This window comes from Pleurodeles waltl, chromosome 2_1 (assembly GCF_031143425.1).
Source record: "Pleurodeles waltl isolate 20211129_DDA chromosome 2_1, aPleWal1.hap1.20221129, whole genome shotgun sequence".
Classification (NCBI taxonomy): Eukaryota; Metazoa; Chordata; class Amphibia; order Caudata; family Salamandridae; genus Pleurodeles; species Pleurodeles waltl.
The window spans coordinates 681,449,606-681,475,414 of record NC_090438.1 but is presented as its reverse complement, the minus strand read 5'-3'; the positions used below and the strand labels follow the sequence as shown (position 1 = coordinate 681,475,414).

At 43.3% G+C, this 25,809-nt stretch overlaps 1 protein-coding gene across 1 annotated transcript in view; it reads left to right on the top strand.

Moving 5' to 3' along the window:
• Positions 1 to 24,861, top strand: part of RALBP1 (ralA binding protein 1) — a 211,957-nt gene extending 187,096 nt beyond the window's left edge. The window contains exon 10 of the mRNA XM_069216586.1: positions 23,789 to 24,861. Within this exon, the coding sequence (XP_069072687.1) occupies positions 23,789 to 24,052 (264 nt within the window). The 3' untranslated portion in view covers positions 24,053 to 24,861. The remainder of the gene's footprint in view (positions 1 to 23,788) is intronic.
• The last annotated feature ends 948 nt before the right edge of the window (positions 24,862 to 25,809 follow it).

Genomic DNA, 25,809 nt, shown 5'->3' with positions numbered 1-25,809 from the left:
CATATAGGTCGATTAACCTTTTGATTCGTATAGAGTGTTCTTACCATAGTTTCGATATAGAATCGAAAGTCAGTACACAATAGTCAATAGTCAAATTTACAATCAATGGAGTCAGTAATTTTCACACACCGTAACTTTTCAGTCATGAATAACCACACTTTTAGGTATAAGTTTAGTAAGTTTATTCCCTATTCGGTAACAATACTAAGTCATGAATAAAAGAAATTCTAGCTTTCGCGTCAAGAATTGTCAATTCTATTAAGGAGACGGAGGCGAGGATTATGCTATCTCTTTCTTTACTGAGCCAAACACAGCAGCCAATTAAACATATGTAAACAAAAAACTTCACATCCCAAGATGCTCTGTATCCCAGTCACGTGCTCCAATCACCTATCGTGACCCTAGTCCATATCAAGCATGACCCCCAACGTCATATCCTCTTTCTTTGTCCAAACAGATACCAACAATAATTATTTTCCAAACTTCTCTGTAAATGTTGTTTCACCGAATCTTCTCATCCAAACCAAATGACTGAAGATAACTCAACTGAAGTAGCAAGACGAATCCAACATCTTGAGAGTTGAACCAAACGGTTTGTTCGATCAATATCTTTATGATCACCATCATGAATTCTTCTGATGGGATCCTAGGATAAACAATAATAAAAAATAATACCACCTACTGACAGGTTATTACTTATACCATTCTTTAAACATTTCACTATGTATAAAACAGGGAGGGAATAAAAGGTATCATGTTTAACAACTGAATACATCAAAATATAACATCGATAAATAATATATGGGAGGGATAATTCTCGCCTCCGTGTCCTTAATAGAATTGAAAATTCTTGACGCAAAAGCTAGAATTTTTTTTTATTCTATGTCAGGACCGGAGGCTCAGATTATGCTAGTTCAAAGCTGATCAATAACAACACAGGCCACATCAACAACAGGCTTAAAATAAAACTTAAGAAAAGTACATTCCAAAGACCAATCTGCTGTCTTCATGATATCTTCCAAACTTGATCCTAGAGAATAAGATTTCGAGGCCATGGCTCCCCTAACAGAATGAGCTCCAAAATGACTGGTATCAATACCAGCTTCACTCATTAACCATTTAATCCATCTCGAGAGAGTGGCTGATGAAACTGGTTTAAATGGTTTCTGTAAAGAAATCAATAATTGACCATCCATGGTCTGTCTAAACTCTTCCGTAACCAATTCATAATCTTTCAAACATTGTACTACACATAATTGTGAGTTATCCGGGTACCAAGGATAAGTTACTGACCTGCAATTGGTTTTAGTCCTTCTAGTAATATTAAAAGTAACACCATTAGGAGAATACATTTTACCAGATAAATCTAAAGCCTTGACATCTGAAACTCGCTTACATGAAATTAAGCATAATAACATAGTCAATTTTGCTGAAATCTGTTTACGGGATAAAAATCTATTACAGGGCCAAGAATCTAAACATTTTAACACAATGTTCACATCCCATAGCACTGAATATTTGGCTTGAGGAGGCTTAGAAAAACGAATACCTCTCAATAATTTACAGACAAGTGGATGTTCCCCTACTGGTTTACCGTCAATGTGTTTATGTCCAGCCGAAATAGCTGATCTAAAATTATTAACAGTCCTACATGCCAAACCTGAAGAAGCTAATTCTGCCAGAAAATTGAGAATTAATTCAATATTTGACTCCAAGGGATTCATACTCCTTCCATTACACCAACTATCCCATCTACGCCATGCAGATGTATATCTCTTGTGAGTGCTAGAGGCCCAGGCTTGTTTGATAAAGCTTTCAGCTTGCTGCAAAAGGCCTGGGGTTTTCCATTTTGCCCTGAAACCATCCATGCCATCAACATAAGAGTCCCCGATAGAATCAGTGGATGTTGATGGCCCTCCGGACTCGATAGTAAATTCTGCTGCGGAGGAATGAACAAAGGACGGGCACAGGCTAGCTGTAGTGTGACAGGGAACCAGGGTTGAGACCTCCAAAATGGAGTCACCAAGACTAGGTCCGACTTCTGTCTCCGAACCTGAGACAATACCCTGGGAATCCAAAGGAAAGGAGGGATCGCATAACCCTGAAACTGAGACCAATTCTGTAGAAAGGCATCTGTCGCTATTGCTAGAGGGTCCGGTCTCCAACTGAAGAATTTCGGAATCTGGGTATTGAGGCGAGATGCAAAAAGATCTGTCTGGCAAGTGCCCCATTCTTGAACTATCTGTTGGAAAATAACTGGATCCAGTCTCCAATCGCTGGTGTCCGTCAGATATCTGGAATTCCAGTCTGCAATGGTGTTCTGAACACCCAGGAGATACTCGGCCAGAATTACCAACCTGTGGCTTAAGCAATAATGCCAAAACTCCTTGGCTATCTCTGCCAGAATCCTGGATTTCGTCCACCCCAGTTTGTTGACGTATCGAACTGCTGAGATGTTGTCCATTCTCAGAAGGATGTAACAATCTGTCTTGAGAGGGGATAAGCTCTTTATCGCAAATGACCCCGCAAGAAGCTCCAAACAATTGATATGGAGATTTTGCTCCGTCATTGACCATCGACCCCCGGTCACTACAGACCCGCAGCGGGCTCCCCATCCCCACTGACTGGCGTCTGATTCTATCACTACCTCTGGATGTGACCCTAAAATGGCTCTGCCGTTCCACGCCTCCATGTGATGAAGCCACCACTGTATTTCCTCTTTGACCTCTGTGGTTAACGGAATCAAGGTCGAGTAACTCAGACCCTGTCTCAAGTACTTGATCTTCAATCTCTGTAGTGCTCGATAGTGTGGGGGGGGCAGGAAAAATTGCCTGAATGGAGGATGCTAACAGCCCCACCAGTCGGGCAATGCTCCTTAGAGAAATGGTCGGACTGACTATAGCTGAGCGTAATTCCCTCTTGATATTGCGGATCTTGGACGAGGGGAGAATCAATAGTGCTTTAAGAGAGTCGATCTTGAAACCCAAAAACTCTATCACTTGTGTCGGATTCAACAATGATTTCTGTGCATTGATCAGGAAACCCAAATCCTGCAACAGACTGATTGCCCAGTTCAAGTGTATCTGCAATGTCTGTGGATCCTGTGCCATCAACAAGATGTTGTCTAAATAAATAATTAGACATACTCCCTTTGATCTCAACCTTTCCATCACTGGTCTCAACAACTTTGTGAAACACCAGGGTGCTGAGGACAGGCCGAATGGGAGAGCTGTGAATTACAAGCACTAATCTTTCTACAGAAACTGGAGAAATCTCCTGTGAGGGGGAAAAATTGGAATGGACAGGTCCAGTCTCACCTTCCAGTCTCTTTCCAGAAGGATATCTCTTAACATGTGAATCCCCTCCATCTTGAAGTGCCTGTACACAATCCAAGAATTGAAGTCTTTTAGATTCAAGACTAACCAATGACCCCCTCCTTTTTTGTCCACTACAAAAATGGGACTGCAAAATCCGGAGGGGTGAGGTGTAGGTAAAACTACTGCCCCTTTGTCTAATAGGGCTTGCACTTCTGTATCTATAAACCTCTGACTTTCTTGGGAAAAAATCATTTGCCCCGGGGGAGCTAACTGAAAAGGAGTGCTGATAAACTCCAGATGAAAACCTGACACTGTCTGAAGGATCCAAGGGTCCCCAGAATTTTTTCTCCAGTTGTCTATACACAAGCCCACACTTCCCCCAAGAATAACTTGAGAAAGTTGAATGAGACTTACCAGAGTAGGAGGAGTCCTAGATCTCTCCTTGTTGCCCTCTGCGATGCCCACGTCGGAATCTAGGTGGTCTACCTCTGGAACGCTTGGGGTAAAAGGTGACGTCTGATTGGTCTCCAGACCAATTATCTCGACCTCTGGGATAGTAGTGTTGGGGACTTCCAAAGGAGCATCGGCCAGGCATTAGTCCACCATAACGCCCAGCCCTGACAAAAAGGCCTCGCTTAAAGACTTTTTTCAGGGACATTTGTGCTTTGTCAAGGGTGGAAAAGGTGGAACAAAATTTTGCCAATTCCTTAATAAAGGATGATCCAAACAGAAGCCCTTCCGCTGCTGGCCCTGCCTCTGAAGAGGCTAAGTCGACTAGTTTAGGGTCCATACGCATAAGAATGGACTTTCTGCGTTCAGCAGAAATGGCACAGTTGGTGTTACCTAACTGACAGACAGCTCTCTGTGCCCAACCTAAAAGAATATCGGTATCCACAGGGGTGACCCGACTCTTTGGATACGACAGCCAAGTCTAGAATTTTAGTCAGGGGGCCTGACATATCTAGCAGTTTGTCCAGACACAAAGGCCATGATCTATCTAATCCTTTTTTCGGATCCTTTGAAAAAAAAATCAGGAAGGTGACCATAGTAGGATCAATTTCAGGAGTGTCGGCCACGCTATTATCTAAATCTGGTCTAGGGCATTCTGCTCTGAGACGGGGAGTGTACCTCTTTATCAGAATTTCTCCTTAAATTGGCATGTACATACTGTGCGACTTCCGGAGATGGGAGCCAATTAGAAGATCTAGGATGCATAATCTCCGAAGGATCAAAATCTAGCAACTGGGAAGTGGTCTGTTTCTTCGCCTTCTTACTAGGGTTAGAAATATTAAGCTCGTCTGAATCCTGATCTGAAGAGTCTCCTGAAGATGAGGAATTATCTAAAGTGCTGTAGTTATGCTCCGAAATGCGTTTTTTGCGCAGTCTCTCAAACACGTCTGCATGCAAGTCGCCAGAGGAATCATCCTTTTCCAGATTCTTTGTCTTAGCCTTGGACTTAGAGGCTTCCTTAGGGATTTTCCCCTCCGGGGTAGGAGGTGACTTATCAGGCATCCAACCTTGAGAGTGAGTGAATTCTAATAACTGTCCAGAAAAAGGACCTAACGCTCTCACCAAGGCATCATTAACTGACTGTTGCACTCTATTGTCAAGTGCTTCAACTAGGTTTACCTCAAGTTGGTTGTCAGTATCTTCAGGGTGTAATACCCTGTGTCCTGGTCACTCTATTGAGCCATAGCACTAGAAGTGTATACAGAAAAAATCAATCTTAAAGGGGGAGTGAATAACCCCTTACAGGCACCAAGCTACAATAGAGCCTTTACTGTAGTGAGTGGAGGGAGCTGCCTGTTAACACTCTAGGCAGAGCCTTATATCAATTTTACAACCTAGATCTAAGAGATCTGGGTGTCAGGGAGGCACTTTGGGAGTCTCTGTTCAATTAATAACTTGTCTGCCAAAAGACGCGCGTCCAAATACGAGCCGATCTCTATAAAAGCTAAGGGATAAGAGATCGGCTCGTAAAACATGCGCGCACTCAGCAGAGCGTGTTAAAACAAACAAACAAAAGACTACGCGCGTACAGTGCTCCCGCTCCACAAGACAGGCTCAAAACAGGCCTTAAATGCCACAATTTGTGACACAAACAAAATACAATAACCACGCAGAGCGCGCGAAATCGCATCGCTATAATTTACACATTCAAATCGAATTTTATAAGGTAAAACAAACAAGACGCATGAAGAGTAAAAATAGAAGTTACTTATCTGCTGCAAAGCAGCAAAGAAAGAGGATATGACGTTGGGGGTCATGCTTGATATGGACTAGGGTCACGATAGGTGATTGGAGCACATGACTGGGATACAGAGCATCTTGGGATGTGAAGTTTTTTGTTTACTAATGTTTAATTGGCTGCTGTGTTTGGCTCAGTAAATAAAGAGATAGCATAATCTGAGCCTCCGGTCCTGACATAGAATTTTAATCATCAACTCTAATCATACAATTTCTAACACTTGTTAATCAGCAAGTCGCAGAAGACATGACCTAATCAAAGCTTGAATCAAAAGACATTCTAATGCATCAACATAAGACATTATTAAAACCCAGTTTAGTAACTCTTTGACATCCATTAAGTTCAGCAAGATAGTCCGTCAACCATTTGTCCCTGTAATTTGTCAGTCGTCATTTAAGTAGCCTTAACTAACTCCAATTAGCATCAGCATGTGGGGCTTTATGCAAAACAATTTAGAACACCAATTTGGAAACCATCTACCTAAAGAAAAAACTAAGTCAGCGCAGTTGGTACTTAGAAAGAAAAGGCATAAAAATGCAATTTAGTCATTCATATCTACCTGTCCATGGTATGGATCAGCAAGCATAATCAGTCTTCGTCCTCAGGTCATCAGGCGATCAGCAACACATCAGGCTCTCAGTCAGAGAGTATGAGCCCAATGACAGAATCTCGAATCTCTTCTTCTCAATATCACTTCACAAAATCAGGACAAGTCTCTCTCTTTTTCCCTCTGTCATGTTATTATATCAAAGTTCCCCAAACTTTCCTCTAATTTCCAATTGGTCAATTAATCGAACGTTATTACCCTACCCAATAATTTTCCTTTACCAAATCTATGAATTCCAATATTTCACAGTTCACATGTCGTTGATTGGTCAGCTTTACGATGTCCTCATTATCCAGCTTGTCTGGTATCGAAATTGTTGCATCTTCATCTCCAGTCAGTGTCTTCAATGTTCGCGTCCTGGGAAAGAACCCTTTACACACATTTAGTTACTTTACGAGAGACCTCAACTCCTGTACGTCGGTTCTCCTAGAAAGCCTCTACTAAGCATTTTATTAAAACAGTGAGCATTTCACAGTTAGTTCACTCTGTCAGCATTTTTCATTAAACGCTAGAAAATACAGCTTCTACATGAGGCCTGGCAAAACTAGGCCAAGGCACTCACTAAGTTAAGGCCTACAATTAATAAGCAAGAGCATAATTCATAACCCTTAATATGACATATTACTACATTAATCTAATACATTTTCAATATTTCATATAGATTAATCATATTTCTAGTATATCTCGTGAACACAGGTGGCCAGCCTCCGAGGTCACAATTCAAACGTGCACATTATTTTTCTACGTTATTCATTTTTCTACATAAGTCATTATTCAAAATACCTAAACATTCTTTATTAATTTCTAATTAAGACATCTGCGTTAGCGTGTTCAAAAGTGAGAAGCAACCCTATGATGGCAGATAAAACAAAACCTAATCAGAACAGAGCAATTGCCAATCAAGACAAGTATAAGAAAAGGTTTGATTCTAGGCATTGTGTACACCAGAGAGATTGGTATGTGGGAGATATGGTCTGTATCAAAAAACCTATGTGGAGTCCCAAAGGAGAATCCAAGTTTATGGGACCAAACAAATAATAGCGGTGAGAAAAAAAACAGTAGTTTTGGAGGGATGGGAGATTTGGAGCATGTCACGGTTGGCTAAATGTTCTAGAGGAAAGCCTAGCCCAAGGAGTGTGTATGATGAGAATTTTGGAAAATGATCTGGAGGAAATGGTGGGGTCAGGAAGAGTGTGCAGAAGAAGTTTCCAAAGCGATTTGAGGATTTTGTGTGTTAGGGATATGCAACAGATTAAATTAACAATTCACCCCCATTCAAGCTCAGTTACTGTAGTGTTTACTCTGTGCTATTCGTATTGAACCAATATTATATCTATCTCGGTTTCTTTGCTTCCTGTTTAATTCCACATTTTGGAAAACGTTCATTATGTGTATATTTGGTTTTCCCTTTCCCTCATTGTTCAAATTTTCCTTCCAATTCTCCTTTATCCAAAGCTCCTTTACTGTTCTTTTACCACATAAGACTATATTATTGTGTTATGTTGTCTATTTAAAAGGAGGGGGCAATGTGTTGTGGTTTTCTATCTATAACTGGTATGTTAATTGAACTGAGCGGTGTCATCAGGTAGAACCTGTTGGGGCCGGGCATTCCAAGGTGGACAGTTGGGAGAGACCAGATTGGGATGAGCTGATGATAGTATGCGCTTAAGTTGAATGCTAATAAATGACTTGAGAAAACTGAGAAATAGAGTCTCTGTGTCACAATCACAAAAAAGAAATGAATGCAAAATATAGTAAAATGCCTAGGCAGTAATGCTAGGTTCTGGAAGATAAACTGTCTGCAAACAGTAAGTGCCTAACACTAGTAAACCAATGACAAAGTGAAAGCCATCCAAAGAGAGGAAAGCAGAATGTCCCAGACCCTAACCATTCTTAATTCAAAGAACCAAGGCTAAAGCAGCCAGCCAAACTCAACACCACTTCCATGCACTATTGAAAGACTGGTCCTTGAAATGTTAACAGAATGCAACAGCCAAAACAAAAACATCCCACGTATTCAAGGAGAGAAGGATACAAACAGCCCCCTAGATGAAACCCACTACATAAAACATACTGATGGCAAGGAAAGCAAGGGTCACAATGGAAAACCATGCACTGAAGAGGAAAAGGATGCAAGTTACCAGAATCCAACCATAAAGCAGAGAGCAAAGGTATAACACAAACACAGTCGAAAGGCAGAGCCAGACAAGCCTGCACAACCCATCAAACAACTAATATCATAACCATAATAACCACTTTGCATGTCACACTCAAAGCCACTACCAGCCTGCATAAACATGTAACGTAACTAAAAATCACAAAACAGCAGCACAGGTGGCTAACTACCGAAAACGGCAAAAGGTGTTATATTAAGCATACCCAATGTAATAAACCAGGGGAGAGCAAGGCCGCCCAAGAAATGCAAAAACCGCCAGCCACAGGAGAGAAGTAGAACACACAGGCATCCAAACTGCAACAATCCACTTGGCCAAAAAGCCAAACACAGCCCAAAAGCCCAAAATCTGTCCCCTGACAACCACCCGTCCTTTTACGAGTGAAAGGCAATAGTGTATACAAGGAAACAAACACATTGCTGTGAAGTCTCTTGCCAGCAACACTTTTGCTTAGGATAAAACTAAAATAGATCGACTGCACACTTCCAAAAACACAAATGCAGGACACAAGCAGTTCATTATCTTTTCAGGGAACAGCCCTCAAGGCGGAAGGTATCAACCTTCATGCAGCAGTATCAGAGTGTGGCCCCCTTTGAAGCTCCTGGGGGTCAGCAAGCAACACTTTCCACTGCCCCGACTAAACAGATTATAGTGGTCTTCAAGTACAATTTTCCTGGCACACTTTACAGGAAGGCCAGACATTCACAGAACAAATCTACAAGTTACATGGTTGCTAAAGGTTAGGAAGCAAAGAATAAAACAGCACTGGTGCAGTGTACTTCCCACTAGAGCCAAATAGGTCACATAGAGGGACAAAAACAACAAGTCAACTGTCGGGGGTGCAGCCTAAGAACAGCACTAAATGAAAACATACTGCCAGTTGTAGACTTAACAACCAAGAACAATCCAAGGCAGAATAACAGAAGCCCCCAGAATCTTACCTGCAATTCCCAGAGAAGTTACCTATGAAGAACTGCTTATCATTAAGGCAAGGCTGCCATCAAAAGGGTGAAAGGCCATGCCCAATAAGTGAATAAAGCCAAATGAACAAGTGGGACCACCGCATCTTATGCCAATCCAAGCATTTGACCTATGGCAGGTACCCACTAACACCTCCCCACTGCTCTAACCCAGGCCCCTCCCCAATCAACGCACCTGGGACATGATCCCCAAGAACGTGAGCAATACGGTTAATAAACAAATACTGTCATGCACACCAAAAGAAATACGCTTCACGCCCACAGCACCCATGAGAGCAGATGCACAGGTTTGCTACAAATGAGAGGATGAAACCTTGCAGAAGGGCTCCAGAAGCACTTTCAGGTACTTCCCAAGATAAAATACTTCCCACCATCAGTAGGGAATGTGTGACAGCTTTGCCCACCTTCAGTTGAAGGATGTCTTTTATTTGGCCTAGCATTCTTTGTAACTTATTCATAGGAGAAGCCAGCAATCGAGGCCTAGAAGGAACACACCTCTGTATGTCTCTCTCTGGGACTCCCTCAACACCTGCTCTGAAATCTACTTAGCAGTATGATGTGTGAGATCTTAGCATTTGGTTAACTCAATCTTACATAAGACTATGCGAGTCCTGTGTTAAGCATGTAAACACACTATGCACATCTGCTATGTTACCTAATGGAAAATATATCCACTACTATATTAGTAAGCACACCCACCCGGGAATGATTTCTCCACTAAAGTCTCTGTGCATCATTATTGTTACATTTGTAGAAAGTATTGAACATATCTTTGGGATAGTCCTCTCATTAAGGTCTTCTTGGAAGGCCTCAAAAGAGTCAGCCAACTAAGGTCGCCTCCAAGACCTGTTTGGAACTTGTGGGATCTTATGGGGCTTTCTTTTGAGCCATTACACTAATATGGCATGCAGTTCTTGTCATGGAAGGTAGCTTTTTAGTGGCCGTTACAAGAGAGATCAGTGAGTTGCAGTTCTAAACTTGACAATAACTATTTATGCAAGTTCATAAAGACAGGGTAGTCCTGAGAACAATCCCAAAATTCTTACCAAAGCTGGTTTCCTCTTGCCATGTCAATGCTCTTCCTGCATACATGCTCTGTAGCAGAAAAAGCTCACACACATTTGGTTGAGTATTGGTTGAAGGTGGGAATGCCCACCTTATGTTTGTATGAGAAAATGACAATAAAAATGATTGAAACTAAGAGAGCAGTCTCGTCTACTAGACTGATAGAACCAAGTTGAAGATAAAGTATCGTTTTGTACTCTTTGCTAAGCCACACATTGGAAATCTATTTCCAAGGCAGGAATTACTCAAAGGATTGTGAAATGCATACAGAGGTCAAGCGTTCACTACTTGTACAAGCCAAACGCATTTCACACGTAAGAAAGAAGCCACCATGGTTTTCTTGGGAAAAATGTCCTTAAGACATCTGTAAAGTTTCTGTATGGTAAACACCAAACACTACTGTGTGGATATCCAAGCCTGTAAACAAGCTCTACTTGACCAGGCTGTTTTAAGAAATTTATTTCAAATAGCTGCATTATCTTCTCACTTGCCACTGCTTAGGAGAGGAAGTGCTGTACAGTTTATATAGAGCATGTGTATCAGCCACTCGTGCTACAAACATAAAATGTTACCCTGTAACCGGTTGTGTGTTGCTTGTAGTGCAAAGAGATTTACGTGCGCCTACCCTCTTTCCTGGAAACCAGCATCAACCCCAGATGCTCTCAGTATTTTCATTTTTCACAGTGCTTACTACTCTTTCTTTGACACTACATTCCACTACTCATCTGCTGAGCAGAAAACAATCGGTGGGGGGAGGGGAGTCTTTTTTCCAGTGGATTGTGGAATAAGGGACCTTGTGATTCAAAAATAACTTTGAAGTAAAACAACTTTCAAATGTCCATGACCATTATTAGATGGAAGGTGTATCCAGTGCATTTGAGTCTACAGCAGTACACACTGTGAACAGATGGTTACCGGGTATGTAACATTTTCCTTCCACATGTAAAGTAACTTTATCATGCAATGTGTTAGTAACTACACTGCGTTGTCTCACGTCTAGTTTGCTCTACTGTCGAAATAAACAGCAATTTAATTTGTAAATATGCTTTTACAAGTACCATTATATATATATATATACAATGTTATTGGACCTTATTTGTTTTCTGGTTGATACTTCTAACCACAGGTTTCACAATTCGAATGTTCCCCAGGTGTCAGACTGGATCAAAATGTTTTTATAGCAGTGCTACTACGCACTCAGAGTTGGCTGCATTCTGGCCTGGATATAAGAGTGGAGTTCAATGTTACAATTACCCCTTCGGCCTGAGGTCAATTCCTTTCGGCACCTTTGAACATGATCTGGAGCTCCGCTCCCTCTGGTTGGTAATGATGATTTTTTTTATCAAATTCAGTGTGCAAGGAACGATGCCCCCACCTATAACCACAGGTTTCAAACCATGCCAGGACTGTCAAACAAATGTCTGCAGCAGACCTGCACGTGCCTTCAGTGTTTAAACTCTGGGCGCTACTATAAGTCTTGTGATGAGCGTGCCCTCATGCATTTGAAAGCGATTTGTGACTGTGAAGCGAAGTTGTACGTCACTGAACATCGAAAGAAGTCTCAGACCTTGCAAAATTCTTGTTCCAAGTAGAGGATGCAGACCTGGTCCTGCTCTTGTTGAAGTCCTACAGTAAGTCAGGGTTTAGATGGAAGAAAAAACATAATAAGGAGAAGCAAGCCTCGCCTCCAGTCGGTCCGTCCTGATCTAAAGAGAAATCACAAGGGCTGTCAATGTACTATTGGATCTCTCATCAGATCGAGGAACTGATTCTGCAGTTGATCCCGATGGACCTTGAGTTCCCCAGGACATCAAGGATGCTGCAGCAGGTTGAGGCCGTTAAGGATGCCATGCAGGGTATTTTTGGCAGTCTTCTGGTTTCCTTTTGCATGCCATCAGGTCCCAAGGACCCGCAGGGGCTTCCAGTCTGGTAATCACTGGTAGATCTGTCCTCTCACGGTCCCTTTTTTATCAATGCCATCCCTGACATTACCAGCAACAGAGGGCAATTCCGTATCCACTCCAATGTCTGACTGTAAGCCAAATCTGTCTAATCTCGACCAAGGTTGTACTCTGACCCCACTCCAGTGCACACAGTTCCCAACAGCTTGCTTCAGACAATACAGCAACCGGACTCGACAATGGTGATAACTTACCCAACATTATAAAGTCACTTTATATATGGAGTTATAGGAGGCCAGTGGCTTGGCACATACCCCGATACAGGGTTTCTCTTCTCCCCTTTGGACCACAAGGGGAAGACTGTGCTTCCTTTGCTTTAGTAATTAGACATGCTGCTGAGGTCCTGGACAGAACAGCATTCTGTTGAAGTTAAGAGAAACATCCTTACAGAAGTCCTACAACCTTGGCCCGTTTACTCTGAGCCCTTACTCTCATACAAAAACCCCTAACTGGCATTCTGCTGGGTACTTGGTCTAAGTCTTGTTTTTGTTCACCAGTAAACAGCCCACAACCCAGCACCTAGTGACCCTTATTTTCTTACACTGAATAATACTCTTGAGCTTCAAACTTCCTCAAGCAAGGTGACTGCCAATCCCCACCCTGCGTGTGTGCGCGCGCGCACACACACACACACACACACACACAACCGCACCCCCCCCCCCCCATCCCCCTCACCTCCATCCCCCCCCATCTGTCAGCATAAAAAGTGACAAAGGGGAGAGGCATTTGGGAAACATGCTCTCTTCATCCAGGCTTGCCTTGAGGTTGGTTAATGCAGTTTGTCTGCTAGGCCACTTTATGTACACCCTTTAAGACATGTTCAGCAAGATCTTGCAAGTGGTCCCAGAAGCATGTAGGGCCTCCTTGGCTCAAACCATTCAAGACAGTCAGGATGCAGCTACATATGTCATTTGTGGTGGCTGACCTTGAACCTACAGATTGCTTAGGGCAAGCAGTCTGCATTAGTGTGGTGCTCCATCACAGTATGTGGATGCGATCCACCTATTTTTTAGAGAGATACCCAGACATCTATTATTTATATGCCCTTTGATGGATCTCACCTATTTGGCTAAGTCTGGCCATGGTGCATGTTTTTTCGGTTGTTTGTCTCTGGCCAAACAGTTTCATCATCAGTTTCAACCCTTCCGAGGCTATTCCAGAAGGCTGGCGTAGTGCAGCACCAGGCACCCTGCCCCCACTGGCAGGCAGTTCACAAATCTTCCCAGTCCCCCTCCACCACAACATCAGCATCTAAGCCACTTTAGTTTGCCCTTAGAGGCTCCCATCTGCCCTGTATGGGGGAAGGGGCAGTCCAACATTTTTCCCCAGAGTGGTAGTCGGTCACTTCAGACAGATTGGTCCTCCAGATAGTCCAGCAGGGCTGTACCCTTCCATTCATTTCTAGCCTGCTGCAGCTTCTTCCCACTCCAGATAGTCTCTCTCAGGCGGGCGCCGATCCATCATACTGCAGATCCTACTGTCCAAAGGGGCCACCAAGAAGGTTCTGGACTTGGATATAAAGACAGGTAGTTATTCCTGCTATTTCTTCGTTCTGATTAAGGATTTCTGCGTCCTACTTTAGATCTTTTTGGTTGAAGGTGGACTTGCCAAAGTCTGTCATAGATCACCCCAGACAACTATAAAACATTTTGACGTATATGGGGACCTGGATTAAGGAGCTGAAGTTACACCGGAATTCTTTGGAGAGACTTCCTTTTATGGGACACGGTGAAGTTCCAGGGTATTTTTTCCTTTTCTATGAATCCAGGACTTTTCAGGCTATGATCCAGATGTTTCAGCCTTGGTCCTGGGTATTGGTAAGAGCAGCTCTAAGGTTTCTTTAGCTGTAGACCTAATGCATCTTTCTGTTTTATTTCACTAAATGGAAAATGCAGGCTCAACAGTGGGATCTGAATGCTCAGTGGGCAAAGCACGATAGAAAGCTGTCAGATGTCAACCAGGTTTTGGAGGAGACTGTACAAGGTCTGCAGTGTAGCTGCTTAACTGCAACTTGACCATCCGCAGACCCCTCTTCCTTCCCTACCCAGAGCTGATGGTGGTGACTGGTGACTTATGCTTCACTCATAGGTTGGAGAAGTCATAGGTGGAGATCAGACAGCTCTGATCTCTGGCAGAGACCCAGCTCCATATCAGTCTTTTGGAGTGAAGGGCCATTGCTTGGCACTGAAGTCCTTTGTACTGTTCATCAAGGGGAAGCTGGTACAAGTTCTCACAGACAACACCACCAACATGTGGTACTGCAACATGCAGAGCAGAGTGAGGTCCTGGGTTTTGTGCCGTGGGGCCCTGCGCATTTGGAGGTGGTTGAAATGTCAGGACATCTCCATAATTGTGAAGCAATTGGTGGGAAAGCCAGGGCGATTGAGCTCAGTCAGGAGTACCAGCAGATCACAAATGGTACCTGCACCCCAAAGTGGCACAAGGCATCTTCCGCCAATTGGGAGTACTGTGGATAGATATTTTCGCTACTGCAGAGAAGGCAGTATCCACATTTTTCGCATTAGAGTTCCTGTAAAGGCCCTACCTAGGAGATGCATTTCAATTGGGTTGGAACAAGGGACTCTTGTATGCCTTCCTGTCTCTAGAATTGGAAACAACGGGGCCCAAGCCATCCTAGTGACCCCAGATTGGTCCAGGAGAGTGCTGAACACGGAACTTTTGAGCATGTGTGTCTGCCTTCTAATCAGGCTACCACTTTTTGAAGATATTCTCTTGCAGCTGCAAAGCACGGTTCTCCACCTGAACCTGTGCATCTCAGTGTGTGAAGACTGAACTGCGGCAGTGACAATGTTTGATTTGCCAACTGACGTTTTCGATGTCACCCTGGTTGCCCTTTGTCCTTTTGCAAAGTCTGTTTACACGGGTAGCTGCAACAAATGTGTGACCTGATGTAGAGCTTGCAGGACAGACCCTTTGTAAGCCAAGCTGTAGGATATTTTGCTATTCATTTTGTCTTTGTCCAAGCAAGGCACTATTAAAGGTTATTTACCAGTACTTTATGGCTTTCTGCATTTACTGGACCAACCGCCATTGTTTAAATCACTTCTTGTGATGTGATTTATTAAAGGTTTAACACATGTTCCTTCCCCAAGCTTTGTGATGCGCAGTGGGACCACAATTGGTCCTGACATTTATAGTGTACTTCTTTCGAGTCGATGCACAGCTGCTCATTGTTTCCTGCCATTAAAGACAATCTTCATCATAATCACTTCAGGTGATTGTGTGTGAGAGATATTTAGGCTCTCTAAGTGCAACCACTCTACACTACCTTTTTCCATGACAGACTAGTGCTGTGGACCAGGATGGCCTTGCTAAAAGTTGTGATTCCTTTTCACTTTGGGCAATCTATCACCCTCTCAAAGTTCCTTGAAAGAGGAAGAGAAACTCCTTTGACTGGACCCCAGAAGAACTTAAAAGTTATCACATTAATCACACCAAAGGCATTAGGTGGATGAGCAGGTGTTTGTACGTTTCTCTGGGGCCATGAAAGGCGAGGTGGTGCAGAAAGTGCTTAGTCCTTTGCATTAAGGTCTGCTACGCGTTGGCTAAAAAGCAAGCTACGGGAGGACTAAGGGTCCATTGGTCCAGGGCTAAGGCTGATATCACTGCATGGGCACACGAAGTGCGTGTTCTCGACATTTGCCAGGCCGTAATATGGGTGTTTCTGCACATATTAATGAAGCACTGCTGCCTTGACAGCCTGGTCAGAGGGGAAGGGCATTTCATTGTTTCGATCTTGCAGGACTTTTTTGGTCTGAACCCTCTTTGAAGACCTTCCACCTTTGGGAGGTGGAACTGCTTTGGTATCTGTTGTAAAGATGAAGACACTGCAGTTACAAGTAGCCATTGCAACAAGTTCTCTCTTTTTACCATCTAATAGGATCTTAAAGGATCTGAAATTAGAGGTCGTCTTTCTGGTACCTCCAATTATTTTGTGCTCTTTGTCTGAGGGAGTAGGGACAGTCTGAAAGAAACTGAAGTCAGAGCACCGGGAGATGCTTATATTCTGCTCCACTGTGTCACTTCTGGGATGGAACGAAGCCAGCACGGAGCTGTACTGCACTACCTAGCAGTGCACAGGAGCACTGTTAAGGAAAATTTCCAGATCTAATATGGTGACTGGGAAATGTTCTAAAAGCGAGGAAATCTGCGGTTAGATAGAGAATCCCCCAGAAAGAGAGTTACTGAAGTAATCTTATTTCAAAATTGTTTTCTTTGCACGCTTGCTCTTTCAAGTATTGTTTCTCTGATTGTGAATACATAATTTAAAGTTCATACACTTTAATTTTAGTTGCCCCGATCTTGAAATATGTAAGGCTTGGCCTTAATACTAGTATTCTTATTCGTTTAAAGAAAATATTTCTAACACCAAAAGCGTTGTTTTCAAAATCCTAAAGTTAGTCCTACTTTTTTATTTTTTTATTTGTAGTCTTTGAAGTTCCTTCTTTTTTGTTTACATCAATGGCAATGATTTACATTTGGCACCAAGTGCACAGGGAATTACTTTAGATTTGCAGAGAGCAACTAAGAAATTGTATTTTGTTCATTTATATTTTAACCACCTTTTCCACTAATAATAATCTAAATTTAGAATGAGTAGTAGATATGTTTGTAGCATGTATTGCAGTAGATGCTTATGCTCTGCGTATTCCTGCCGTCTTAGTGCTGGGGTCGGCTCAGATGTTTACAAGGTGTTTTTCTTCTAAGAAGTTTTTCGAAGTCACAAGATATGGTGACACCTCCCCTAGCTTACAATGTGCATGGGCATTGACTCCACGTTAGATTGTGTTCTACCGCCATCAGGTTGCCACGGGTACTGACAGGGCTCCTTGTTTGGCACTTGTAGCACTTTCCTTCAGGCCGCTATCGTACCCCCACACCTGTCTCTGCATCAGTGACTCATCACAATGGTCACAAGCTTGAGGGCCTGTTGGAAGATGTTCTTCTGGTAATGACCAGCGCCCATCGCGCTCTGCAGAGTGGAACAGCAACAACCTGCTGTGGGTCAGGCCTTTCTTACACCTGGTTCTGCCAACCTCCAAAACCATGGCTGCCTGGCAAACCAGGTGGGGAGCTCGCTTTAACCGCAACTCTGTACAGGGTGTGTGAAACACACATAAGCAGAGCCACCACATCAATTACCTGGAGCATCTGGCGTTCTGCCTTGCCCTCAGAGCCTTTCTACTACTCATTTGAGGCAAAGTAGTCCTGGTCAGAACAGACGACATGCCTGCACTGTACTACTCTCTGAAGCAAGAGGGCACGCACGCCCCCTCGCTTTCTCTGCTAACTCAGACAATTTGGCCACTCATTACCACATTCATGTTCTAATTGAGTACCTTCTTGGTGGACAATGACCTGGTGGACCTGCTAACCAGGATGCATCAGCAGCAAGTCCCAGAGTGGCAACTCCACCCACAGGTCCTGCACCAGTACTTTAAGTGTTAGAGCACTCCCGAGATTGACCTGATCACCACCCCCGAGAACGCAAAATGCCCAAACTTCATCTTGAGGTATCCACAACCCTGGTCCGTGGGTGATGCACTATTGATCAGTTGGTCAGGGATATTTGCCTATGCTTTTCCGCCTCTCCCACTGGTGGTGTAGAAAATCCGGCAAACATTGCAGGCTCTCATTCTGGTAGCCCCCACCTGGGCCAGAGAAATCTGATATTCAGCCCTAATGGAGATGCCTGTCGGCACCCACCCCACCCCAACGACAACCCACTCACCCTCACTCCCTCAAGAAGCTTTCCAACAGACTAGCTCGTCTCACCAGACATTAAGTTCATATAAGGTATTTAGATACCAAACAACTCAATCCAGTGCTTTGGCACCTTAGGTTGTAGAATTTAGTTACTTGCCCCAAACCCTCCACCCCAACCCCCACTTACAATAAGGGCGTATTATTCTGTAAAGCGGAAACAATTTGTCCACTACTTCCTGTCTAAAGTGGTTTCCTCATTCTACCTTAATCAGACCATAGAGCTCCAGGTCTTTTTGTCCACAGCCAGGCTTGATGGAAGAATGCTGCATATCTTAGATGTAAAGCACACTTTCATGTACTACATTGGCAGAACCAAACCTTTCCACTAGACAGACTAACTGCTCATAGCCATTGCAAAGCCCCACTAGGGACAACCCATATACAAGGCAGGGATTGCAAAATGGATAGTTACCTGTTCCCAGGCTTGTTATCAGAAATCTAAAAGAGCCCTCCTAATTACACCCAGGGCTCACTCAGCCTGCAAGAAGCCTGCATCCATGGCCTTCTCACAGAACATTCCCCTAGCCAACATATATAGGCAGCCACATGGTCAACGCCACACACGTTCACTAAGCACTGTTGTGTGGATGTCCTAGCCAGACAACAAGCTGTGGTTGGTCAAATGGTCTTAACCTTATTTGAGACATCTGCATCACCCACAAGCTATCCACCACTAATAGAAGGGAGCTTTTTTACAGTCTGCACAGAGTATTTGTATCTACAGCAATGCATAGATAAAACAGAAAAGCTTAATTACCCTGTAAGTATCGGTTTGTAAATTATAGTACTGTAGATTCAAATGCACCCACCCAGCTCCCCGGGACGCGTGTGGCTGCAATTACAGATCTCTTCACTCTTTTTCATTTGTTATCTTCTCCTCATAATACACTTGGTTGATAGTGTTTACTCACTACTCCATACTACTCTCACTGATTGTGCAGAAAACAATCTCACATGGAGTTGATGCCCGTTGTGCATTGCCAGCTAAGGGAGGAGCCACTATGCCTGGTGACTCAAAAGACTTCTTTGATGAAAAACAATTTGCAAATGTATGAGCCCAATACTCGATGGCAGAAATATGCAAAATATATGAAGCTACAGCAAAACCTGCTACAAACAGATGTGTAACAGGTAGGTAAATTTCCTTCCTTATTATTTATTGTATAATGCTGCTCTTGACATTTTTATAAACATCTGTTCTTTTTTTTAATAATCCTTTTTGTAGCGCCTGCATGCTAAAATAAAGTTTGATAACCTTAACTCCAATATCGTTGCAACATGTAAAAGGGGTATAGATTAGGACTCTTAGTACCACCTTACTAAGTGTGGTATAGAGCAGCAGTTCCCAACCTGTGGTCTGCATCTCCCCAGGGGTCCATGACACATTCCCAAGGGGTCCAGAGGCCTGGGCTGGCAGCAAGGCAGTTCACCAGCTGGGGACTGAAAGGAACATGTGCATGTTTTACATTTATTAATTCCTTTGCGCAGCAGTTTTAAAAGCACTGCAAAGTTCCTTGTACATCAAGCATCTTTCAGGCAAAAATAAAACAATCAAGATAACTCTGGTGATTAAGGTACCTGCTGGAGACAGATGAGTTTTGTCTAATGGCAGTTTTGACTTATCTAAGGTAACGCAGATGGTTAATATGCCTGCTGCAATGAATGTGTCACATACAAAGATAAGTATTTTATGTGCAATGCACATTGTCACAGAGACTCTTTTGCTACTCTGCAGTTTATAAATTCCATTCCTAATCTAGCACAGTGAGCTATGAACTTCCATCAAAGAGCTGCATGCAAACTGCATGGCACAAATTAGAAAGTAATTTTTTCCCCCAGTCTTTCATTTTCCTTATGCTACTAAAAAAGTTTGATTCCGTAGAAATACATTCTTGTTATTAAAGTCATTGCTAACCACTGTGTTATGTTCTGAATCCTGAGTTTGTGCGTCTCCAGACCAAGCACTCTCAGAAAGTGTATAACATGTGAATTCTACACCTTGTAGTCCCTTGTAAAGTGCTCCGACACCCTTCACTAGTATGAGAGGTGCTATAAAACAAATGAAGTACATGACGGAGAGGTTTGGAGAGATGAGGTCCTTATGGTTTTACTTTCTTTCCCCATATTTATGTGAATAGGCTTTCTCAGATCTAATGTACCTGATAAATAAAAACTGAAATTGCTTGGGAAATGTAGAACAGGCCCGAGCATTCAGCTTTCTTAACCCATTTGCTGCCAGGCCTTTTCCCCCTCAGTTGGCAAGCCTTTTTTTTTGGCTATTTGGAGCAGTTCTCGCTTAGGCCCTCACGTTTTGTCCACATAAGCTACCCAAGCCAAATTTGAGACCTTTTTTTCCAACATCCTAGAGATTCTAGAGGTACCCCAGACTTTGTGGGTTCCCCTGAAGGGGACCAAAAAATTTGCCAAAATACAGCGAGAATGTCAGTTTTGTTAAAAAAAATAAAAAAAAAAATGGGAAAAGCTTTCAGGAACAGGCAGACTTGAATCAGAAAACCACATTTTTCAACACAATTTTGGCATTTTACTGGGACATACCCCATTTTTACTATTTTTTGTGCTTTCAGACTCCTTACAGTTAGTGACAGAAATGGTTGTGAAACCAGTGCTGGATCCCAGACAGCTAAACATTTCTGAAACGTAGACAAATTTCTGAATTCAGCAAGGGGTAATTTGTGTAGATCCTACAAGGGTTTCCTACAGAAAATAACAGCTGAAATAAAAATAAATATTGTAATTGAGGTGAACAAACCAGCCATTTTTCTCCACATTTTACTCTGTAAATTTTTCCTGCGATGTCAGATGTTTAAAAGCACTATACCGTTACATCTGCTGGACTCTTCTGGTTGCGGGCACATATAGCAGGGCATTGTGGGTAAGAAAATGGTGCAGGGTGCATGTGAAGCACACCACCCTGGACTCACACAGATGTTTAGTTTTCAGATGTGTCTAGGTCTTGTGGATTGTTCTACATGGCAGCGTCCCAAAGTCCAAAAAGTGAAGCCCTCACCATTCCAAGTGGGACTTTTTTTTAGAGTTAGCCAAGATCTCATGGTGAAAATGTAAAACCAAAACCTAAAATAATTAAATATCCTCTTGTTTGCCATGGGATAAGATGTTTTAGTGTGCCGGGGAGAGCTGAAAGACAGTTACCCCCCTTCAGTTGGGGAGGGGGCATAACCAGGCCCATACTGGTTGGTAGCCACCACCCCACATATTCTTTTTTTTTATTCCCTGGCATCTTGTAGACTTGGGGGCAGATGGGCCTTTCAAAAATAGGCCGATATGCCCCCACTGGGGGCAGTTATGGCCAACAGTAATGTGCCCCCATGGGGAGCAACCCTTGCCCAAGGGGCTGTCTCCCCCCCACCCCCCCAAACCACACACACCAATCCCTGGTACCTAAGTGGTTTCTGAACCGGGGGGGGGGGGGGCAGAAATGGCCTAAAAATAAATTGGCCACCTGGGGAGCGGCCCTTGCCCAAGGGGCTGCTCCCCTCATGTCAATAACAAAATAAAAAATGTCCCTGGTGTCCAGTGGTATCTGCCCCCTTCAGTTGGGGTGGGGGCATAACCAGGCCCATACTGGTTGGTAGCCACCACCCCACATTTTATTTTTTATTCCCTGGCATCTTGTAGACTTGGGGGCAGATGGGCCTTTCAAAAATAGGCTGATATGCCTCCACTGGGGGCAGTTACGGCCAACAGTAATGTGCCCCCATAGGAGCAACCCTTGCCCATGGGGCTGCCCCCCAAACCACACACACCAATCCCTGGTTCCTAAGTGGTTTCTGAACCGGGGGGGGGGGGCAGAAATGGCCTAAAAATAAATTGGCCCCCTGGGGAGCGGCCCTTGCCCAAGGAGCTGCTCCCCTCATGTCAATAACAAACAAAAAAATGTCCCTGGTGTCTAGTGGTTTCTGCCCACCCAGGGGGCAGATCGGCCTTATTATTTTAGGCCGATCTGCCCCCAAGGGGGTCAGAAATGGCCTAAAATTAATTTTGCGACCCTTGCCTAAGGGGTCGCTCCCCACATGCCAAACATAAACAAAAAAAATTATCTCTGGTGACTAGGGGGCCCCATTGGGGAGGGGGCAGAAATGCCCTAAAAATAATTGGGCCCCCTAGGGAGCAGCCCTTGCCCAAGGGGCCGCTCCCCTCATGTCAAAAATAAAAAATACATTTCCTGGTGTCTAGTGGTGGCCTAAAATTACCCCCCCAAGGGGGCGATCCTTGCTTAAGGGGTTGCTCTTCACATTAAAAAAAACACACAAAAAAAACAATAAACAAAATGTTTTTTTATCTCTGGTGTCTAGGGGTTGGCCTAAAAATAATTTGGACCTCTGAGGAGCGGCCCTTGCCCAAGGGGCTGCTCCCCTCATGTCGAAATCACAACAACAAAAAATTCCCTGGTGTCGAGTGGGCGTTTCTGCGGGCAGCAGAAATGCTGAAAATGACATCAAAGAAAAGGAAAGGCCTTTCCTTTGATGCCTTTTTCGGCCCCCCCACGTGATCGGAGGAGAAATGCTTCGGTGCTGGAAGCTGAGCTCCAGCACCGAGGGGCAGGGATCTGATAAGGTCAGCATGCTATTGCATGCTGACCTCATCAGATGCCACAGGGGTGGGGGGGTCAGAGGGTGGAGGGGTCGGGGGAAGGGGAAGCGATTCCCATCCCTGCAGTGGGGATGCTGAGGCGAGGCTCATGGAGAGAGGGCTAGCCGGTACCAGGACGTAACGGTTACGTCCTTGGTGGCTCAGCGACGCAGCCAAGGACATAACGGTTACATCGTTGGCTGTCAAGGGGTTAAATAAAACCAAACATTGAAAAGTTAGTTGCTGACATGCAACACCAACCTCCCCATTCATTTTTTTTGATTTTTGCATATGTTTTCAATATAAAATAATTGTATCTTTAGTAATTAGAGTGTTTGATGTGTACTTGTTTGTGTATTTTGTTTTGCGATTTACTGTTTTAATGTTTGAAATTAAGTTGTACAAATTGCTTGGGGGGGTCCCTGCTGCCAGTGCTGATTCATTGAGGGTCCTCAGGAGTCAAAAGGTTGGTAACCACTGGTATATAGCACAGAATAGGGGACTTTAGTGTTAAGTGGCAATATCATCTGGCACAGTTGAGGCAGGGAGAGTGCTAGGAGTTAGATCCTGGCAAAGGTGGCAGCAGTTTTACATCGTTGATGAGATGTTCGGGAAGCTGCAGTATGTCCCAGTGTTCTTCTGAGGTGTTTTCTCATTTTTTTTTGTTTATATTTTTGTCACATTTCTCAATGTGTAATATATTTAAAGACATAGTGGAAAAAATCAACAAATTAATATAAACACTGTACACTATCAGTAATAATTATGCTTTTATTTCTTCTACATGTAGAGTATTACTAGTGGGAAGAGTTGTTAAAATATTGATTAGCGTAAATCCCTTTATTTCCTCTCTGCAAAAGCATTATTTAGGTATTTCATTGTTGGGTAAGAGAACAGCTGTTCCATATTTGCTTTCTGACTCCACAAGTTTGATAAGCAAGTGCACAGTGGCCTGTTACAATTGAATAGGCACGATGGGGAAGTTGGGTGCTAATTTGACTTAATGAATGTCTTTCTACCTTCTTCCACTCGTCAAAGATCAAGAACAACCACCTGAACCAAGCAGTTCATGAAGAGCGAGAGGCGATCATTGAGCTGCGAGTCCAGCTTCGACTGTTACAGAGGCAGCGCGCGAAGTCCGAGCAGCTGCAGGAAGAGGAGGAGCCCGCGAAGCGCGGCGTCCTAGCCCTGCAGCAAAGAGACATTGTTTCCGACTCCAAAACCGCGAAGGACCAGCCAAAGGTTGCCAAAGAACAAGTGAGGCCTTCGCCAAACAAAGACAGGAAGGAAACGCCAATTTGAAGGGTCTCTTCGTGCTGTCTTTGGGGCAGCTGGCTTGAGAGAACTGTGCAACATACTGTAATGCCCTCCGAATAAAAGTGCACAATCATTGCTTTTTGTACGTTATGTAACAATGTTTATCAGCTCGTCCTTACGCCCTGCTTCACGTTTTGGCATGACAGTTATGTCTCCAGCCCAGTCTACGTTGGAATTAAGGTTAGGGAAAGATCTGCACGACCTCCATCATGTAATATAAGGAGCCTTTAATCATTTAACGTTTTATTTACATGCAGACCTTTTAATCTAGAAAAGGAACTGTGCAGTTACCCCTTAGGCTGTTTAATTTTAACACTAAACCCATCCATTTGGACTGTCGCAGGAGTAGCATTCCTTCCCCCGCGCACAGGACAAAGACAACTTGCCTGTTTGGGTTTCGCCACCCTTATATCTTTCGACCGAACAGTAATTTTCTCATGCCTTTGCGCCTTCTAGATGGAGATGGGTTTTTTTTAAAGCTGAAAAGTTAGACTGCAGGATATTCCTAATCATGCGTTATGCCGTGCTCTTTCCTCCTATAACTTGCGTGACACTAAATGTGCTGGATAAAAAGGAAGCCATTTTAAAACTTCTCGACACCACGTTTAGGCGTGGACCAGCCACACTCCTTTCAGTGCTCGCCTGTTTGCTTCGAAAGAGTTGTGACTTTTTGTAAGTTGCTGATTTTCAAAATCCTTCTGTTACATGTTTGTTTCTAATAACCTGTATTTCTACAATGTCGTTTTTTTGTGGCAAAAAGAGAACATCAAAGGATAATTCGTGCTTGAACATAACTTTAACACGTGTGTTTTTTTTTTTTTCTTTTGTGGGATGGGAGCTAGCAAAACTAAAGTTCGTAACTTTCACAATTAACATATGTTAAGCTATCATGCGGGGCATGCTGATCCTATCGGTATATTTCCAAAACGATGTATTTAAAATTATGACTGAGATACAAAATGCACACTTAATTTGAGTTATTCGCCCATTAGCCTCGAGATCTTGGCATTGTAGTCTGATTTTGTTCTGTCTACAAATTATAACCCACGGGAATTTAGTTTTCTGGTGTCCGTGACAGCCATTGCTTTGTTTTCAAAGTTAAGACAGTGAAAATAACAAACTTTGTGTGGTATACTTAGTGCACCTTGTTATCTGGACACGTGACTTTTTGTCAATCCACCGGTAAGAATGTAAGGAATGGAACAGCTGAACGGTCCCAGAATTGATTGCCCCGCTTCCAAAGCCAATTCCTCAATCTGCCATTTTATTTATTTATTATCACTGCTTGGGGCGTATTTTTCATTTTTCTATATTCAACGTTGTTCAGCTTCAGAGGGTTCGCTGTTTGTGTGTAACACACAGGCCTGGAAGACACCATGCCCTAGAGATAAGGTGTTCAAACTTGGTACTGAAGGAGTGGCGCATTACCACATTTTTATAATGGCTATTTAAGTAAATCTATATTGGACCCCTTTTCGAGTCACTTTATCCTGACAATGTGGCATTAATTTGGGCATTTTAAACCTATGTTGGATGCCCTTGCGTTAGGGAAGCTGACACTCTGTCCCTTGGTAAGTCTTCAAAATGTGATGATTCCCCACGGATTATCTTGTGACGAAATAGGTACGATTTGACACTTTTATCCGTGGATAGGTAGTAAATGATTGAGTCATGGGTGTGCTCTTACATTTTTGGTCAAATATAGCAAAGAAAGGTAATTAAAAAAAATACATGCATGGTTC